Source organism: Delphinus delphis, chromosome 15 (assembly GCF_949987515.2).
Source record: "Delphinus delphis chromosome 15, mDelDel1.2, whole genome shotgun sequence".
NCBI lineage: Eukaryota > Metazoa > Chordata > Mammalia > Artiodactyla > Delphinidae > Delphinus > Delphinus delphis.
The window spans coordinates 51184665-51188890 of record NC_082697.1 but is presented as its reverse complement, the minus strand read 5'-3'; the positions used below and the strand labels follow the sequence as shown (position 1 = coordinate 51188890).

At 59.5% G+C, this 4226-nt stretch overlaps 1 protein-coding gene across 1 annotated transcript; it reads right to left on the bottom strand.

Annotated features, from left to right (window-relative positions):
* Positions 1-4226, bottom strand: PRSS22 (serine protease 22). The gene is made up of 6 exons (XM_060033000.1): positions 4105-4226; positions 3443-3469; positions 2844-3015; positions 2327-2604; positions 1102-1259; positions 1-495 (listed from the first exon to the last, which is right to left on the bottom strand). The coding sequence occupies exons 1-6, from the start codon at positions 4184-4186 to the stop codon at positions 235-237; spliced, it is 978 nt and encodes a 325-aa protein (XP_059888983.1). The 5' UTR covers positions 4187-4226; the 3' UTR covers positions 1-234.

Below are 4226 nucleotides of genomic sequence, written 5' to 3'. Positions count from 1 at the left end.
ATAATTTATTGAAATTGGAGGAATAAATAAGATGTGTGGGAGGAGTTACAAATAACTGTAAAAATCATTAACATGTATGTACCCAAAGGCGCTCCGGGCCTCGGGGGTGGGGCCTGAGCCCAGGGGCGGGGCGGGGCCTCCCCGCGGAGGAGATCCGGCGCCGGCACTCGGGCGCTCCCAGAGGTAGACCGCTTATTTACAACGGAGGAAACAGCACGTGGTCTCCCCAGATCCCTAAACCCCGCGGCCCCGGGCGGCCCTGCGAGCTCGCCGCGCCCCCAGAGCCCGTCCCCGGCGTCCTGTGGGCCCGCTACCCTGCGAGTGCCCGCGGAGCTGCACCCCTTGCACGATCTTCTGTACCCAGGAGCGGTGGGCGGCTAGGCTGATGTAGACGCCAGGCCGGTTGCGCTCCGCACAGCCCTCGCCCCAGCTGATGACGCCCGCCAGCAGCCAGGTGCGCTCGACCTGGCACATCAGGGGGCCTCCGGAGTCGCCCTGCGGAGAGGAGGGAAGGTTAGGGACCCGCGTGGGGCAAGCGGTGAGCAGAGCCCAGGACCCGCGCCGCAGTAGGTGGCAGTTCCCTTCGCGGGGGACCATTTCTCCGACCTGGGGGCCGCGGCACCCTAACCAACGCCACCAGGACCGGGAGGGCGGGGAAGGACACACTTCCCAGGCTCACTTCCGGTAAGAAGCACTTTGTGCTAGACCTTCTCCCTCACAGCCCTGGAGGCAGGGAGGATTGTGACTTGCTTCACAGTTGAGGAAACCGAGGCTCAGAAAGAAGAAAACTGACCCAGCCCGGGTGTGGACCATTGCACCGTCCCACCGTGCTCCGCCACAGTGGTGGAGCTGGAGCTGGCTCTGGGGGCCAGGACCGTGGCACCCCTTCAGGAGGATGCCAGCTCCCTGAGAATGGGGTCAGGCACACCGGAGGTGCTCAGAATGTTTGATGTATGAACGGCTGAGCCAGGCTGGGGCCGGGTTCTGTAGGCATCTATCTAGGGGGACTACCAGGTCACAGCTGATTCTGGGAGGAGGCGCAGGAGCAGAGGGGTGATGGAGCTCAGTGGGGCAGGGCTGGGAAGGAGGTGGTGTGCTCACCAGACAGGCGTCCCGCTCCCCCTCCAGGTAGCCGGCGCATAGCATGTCCTCCGTAATGGCGCCCTGCCCGGCTCCCCGCCAGTACAGGCGGCTGCAGACTGCTGAGTCGATGATGGGAACCTTTAGCTTCTGGAGGGTCCGAGGGTCAGGCAGGGGCACTGGGAGCAGGGAGGAGAGAGTCAGGCTTGGGAGACTCTCCTGGTGGCCTCCTCAATTCCCTCCTCAATTCCCTCAGCAGCGTTTCTCAAAGGTTAAGTGGATCAACTCTGTCAGGCTCTCCCACAATGCCTGCAGAAAGCCCAAATTCCAGGACTCCACTCTGGATCTACTGAATCCCAAATTAACGTGCAGCCTGAAACTCTGAATCTTTAACGAGATCTCTGATGCCAATGAGATGGTTCAAACCAATGGTCCAGGCTTGTCCCATCTCAGGCACTACTTTATCCAGCACTGGTACTGCTACAGGCTAATGGCCACTCAGTGTTGAATCTTATTGGGACTTGAGGGACCCCTGCCATCCCTTAGGGGGATTGATCCTAGGGTTGGTCTGTAGACCTTCCCCAGTTCATAAATCCACCTTTCACAGGAGCCCCTAAGAATGACCGTGGGGAGACTGACTGAAACTTCAGAGTCAGTGGGGTCCCCAGATGCCCAAACTGGTGTCATTTCTCTTAATTCCTTTGGAATCTGGTTAAAGTTCCATATATATATGTCACTGCTTCTCTGCCTCTTACTTCATCGAATCTAATTTGTGTTTCTAGATGAGGTTTTCCAAACCTCCAGACTTGGTTTGCCAATTATATTTTACCATTTATGGAGACTGCATTTTCTCCTGGGAATTTTGCCTGCAATTGTGTCATGATGCCACCAGGGGGCGTTTATTCCAGATTTGGAATCTTAGGGCTGTTTTCATATTCACCTGGTTCAGCTTGGTCCCATAGACACCTCCTCTCAGCTGTTCCTATATCACTTAATATCTTGGTTGATCTGGCATCTTTGCCTCAGAACACAGCAAAAGGTACCTTTTAACTAGAAATGATCTAGAACTATCCACCTAGGCTTCTGTGTCATCACATCTCTGGGTCACAACCTGTCTTTTCTTCTATCTGTGTTGTGCTCTGCCTCTGGCCTCTATCCTTTGCTGCCCGTGGCACCTGTATCTCCCAGTGTCCACCGCCCTCTGTCCCCACCCACCCCCATACCCCTGGTGAGAAAGAAGCCACACCTCCATCGTGGATGCTCCCCCAGCCAGCAACCCAGCAGTTGGTGTCCGGAAGGAGATGGACGGAGGAATCAGGCAGGCAGATGGGCAGGATGCGTTCAGAGAACTGGATGGCGTGCTCCAGGTGCACCAAGGCGATGTCAGCACGGGCGCCTTTCTTCCAGGAGTACGCAGGGTGGAGCTTCACCCAGGCAATACCCACCTCCTGGGACCTCGGGCCGGGGTTCCCCAGCTGCCAGGCCCCCAGCAGCACAGAGAACAGGGCTGGTTTGTTCGGATGGCTAGAAGGGAGAGGGAGGGGGTGGCATCAGCCAGGAACCACTGGGTGTTCAGGAAGCGTCTGGGAAGGGTTTCTGGTGTAATGGCATATGAAGGCTCCTGGTGAGCAAAAGAGGCTTCTGGGGAGAAGCAGGGACTCTCCTGAGGGACCCAAGACTGGACTGAGGCCTGGAAGCCGGGGCCGTGTGGGCAGCCCGGGGTCTGGGGAATCGAGTGGAAGGGACCGGCTGAGCGTACGTACCCCTTGAAGCAGTGGGCGGCCGTGACCACCCAGCGGTTGGTGAGCAGGGAGCCTGCACAGTGGTGGGTGCCATTCTTCTGGATGCTCACAAGCCAGGGCCACTCAGCATCGGTGCTGTCCTCACCACCCACGATTCGGTTCAGGCGTTGGGGCTTTCCACAGGCTGGGGGACCTGGCGGAGGAGGGGCCGGTGTGTCAGACCCTCAGGCACAATCCTCATCCCTTCCAGCCCCCCTTCCCTGCCTTCAGCACTTAGGCCTGTGCTCCAGTCTCCTCCCACCCTGGCTCCGTTCTTTGCTGCCTCTTCCCCGGCCCTTCCACCCTCTGCCCTCCACTCTGGCTCAGCACTTGGTCCTCTAGCCCTTTTACATTCTCGGGCCGCTCACCCCCTCCTGGGCCTCTCTCCTCCGCATCCCGACTCGCTGGGCCGCATCCTCACTTTCTGGGCCTCTTTTCCTGCCTGCCCTTCCTCTCCAGCTCAAACACCCTCTTGCCCCACTGCCCGCTTCTGACCTGTCCCCCACAGACAGACACACAGACACTACCCTGCCCTTCAGGCTTCCTCCCTCCCCGCTTCCCTGAGGGCAGCTCTGACTTACCAGCTGTCTTGGCAGCAGCTAGGGTGGCTGAGGGCAAGAGGAAGAAAGGGTCAGGTCGGTGGAGGGGAGCCCTGGTACCCAGCAATCCTTCCCGGTGGCTCAGTCCCTGGGGCCCTCCAGACCTTCCCAGGCGGGGCATTTCCTGGAGCCTGGGCAGGACAGACCGAAACCTCAGGCCCTCGGTGTGAGCTGCAGCCTTGGCCTCCCTGCAACTTCCTGTCCAGCCTGTGCCCGGGCTCCATCCAGCCTACCTGGGGGTGAGGGGTCAGCCCCTGGGGTGTCTCACTGAGGTGAGAGGGAGAACCCCCCTCCCAGGCCTTAGGTCTGGATGCCGCTGCCCCGGCAGTGGACCATGCAGACCCAAGAGACAGGAACGGGACATGAAGAGGGTAAATAACAAGCAGAGCTGAGCACACTGAGCACTGACTGCACTAAGCCCTGTCCTGGGCCCTGTAGTGCAGTGTTCTATGTACTCCTCACAGCTGTGGAGGAACCTGAGGCTCAGAGCAGGCAAATGACAGAGAGGGAGAGGGAGAGAGGGAGGTGGGGGAACAAAGCAACAGATGAGAGGGAGAGGAGGGATTCAGGCAGGACCAAGAGGGAGGACGGCTGGGTGGACAATGGGGAAGGGGTGGAGGGGGCAGCAGGCCCTCAGGACTCACCTGGAGCAGCCAGAAGCAGCAGGGAGGTTACAATGCTGAGGTAGTGCCTCCCCAGGGCAGGGAGAGTCTCGGGAACCACCATGGCCACTGCCGACAGGAGAGCTTGGATTCCCTGCAGGCCA